This window comes from Saprolegnia parasitica (genome assembly GCF_000151545.1).
Source record: "Saprolegnia parasitica CBS 223.65 unplaced genomic scaffold supercont2.74, whole genome shotgun sequence".
Taxonomy (NCBI): Eukaryota; Oomycota; class Saprolegniomycetes; order Saprolegniales; family Saprolegniaceae; genus Saprolegnia; species Saprolegnia parasitica.
The window spans coordinates 56,614-57,431 of record NW_012156468.1 but is presented as its reverse complement, the minus strand read 5'-3'; the positions used below and the strand labels follow the sequence as shown (position 1 = coordinate 57,431).

Here is an 818-nt window from a genome sequence, read left to right as displayed (position 1 = left end):
CGGGACGCAGTTGCCAGCAAATCCTACTACCTACGCGTCGCAACCGGGTGCTACATGCATTGCATGCATCGGACTGTACGTACATGTACTCTGGAGCTCGGCGGTCCGCACCGCTGTCCATGCCCTAGAAAGTCTAGACTCTTAAGGCCCCAACAGCACCGGTACAAGCACGACCACCAGCTCGATATCAATGTTTTCCTGGTAACCCTAGTCCTACCCTAACCCTTTGTTTAGCCCGCGTTCACAAAAAGCTCATATGATTAGCGAGTCGTACGCGGTACGCCAAGGAAGGCTTGGATGTGCTTGGCCACGTCGGCGGCCGTCGGACGGTCACTGGGCTCGGTCGCCATGCACGCCGTTGCCCACTCGGTATACCACGTCGGTGCGTTCCTCGCCAAGGACGGGCGCAGACCCGACGACGTGATTTGCTGCAGGATTTTGACTTCGCTGAGCGGCTTATATGGGCACCGCTAGGAAGATATCACAAGGTCGCTGTACGGACGCTTGTACATGGACATTTCTGCAAGAAGCACACCGAGGGAGTAGACGTCGGCGGGCGCCGAGTAGCGCGACTCCATGAGCACCTCGGGCGCGAGCCAGCGAAAGGTGCCAATGCCCTGCGTCATCGTCGATGCGTTCTCGCGCATGGCCTTGGCCGAAGCAAAGTCGGTGATTTTGGCGCCTTTTTTGCCATCGACGAGAACGTTCTTGGACTTGAGGTCGCGATGGACGATCGGGATCGCGTGGATGTACGCGAGGGCGTGGCAATCTGCAGAGCGACCCGCGCCTTGAGGCGGTACGGAAAGCTCGCGTCGTTC

The 818-nt window shown here is 58.8% G+C and overlaps 1 protein-coding gene across 1 annotated transcript; it reads right to left on the bottom strand.

The window, feature by feature from the left end:
- Positions 1–260: 260 nt before the first annotated feature.
- SPRG_11559 (hypothetical protein) lies at positions 261–726 on the bottom strand (the record flags this gene model as incomplete). Its single annotated transcript, XM_012351083.1, has 2 exons — positions 499–726; positions 261–447 (listed from the first exon to the last, which is right to left on the bottom strand). The coding sequence occupies exons 1-2, from the start codon at positions 645–647 to the stop codon at positions 261–263; spliced, it is 336 nt and encodes a 111-aa protein (XP_012206473.1). The 5' UTR covers positions 648–726.
- Between the last annotated feature and the right edge of the window lie 92 nt (positions 727–818).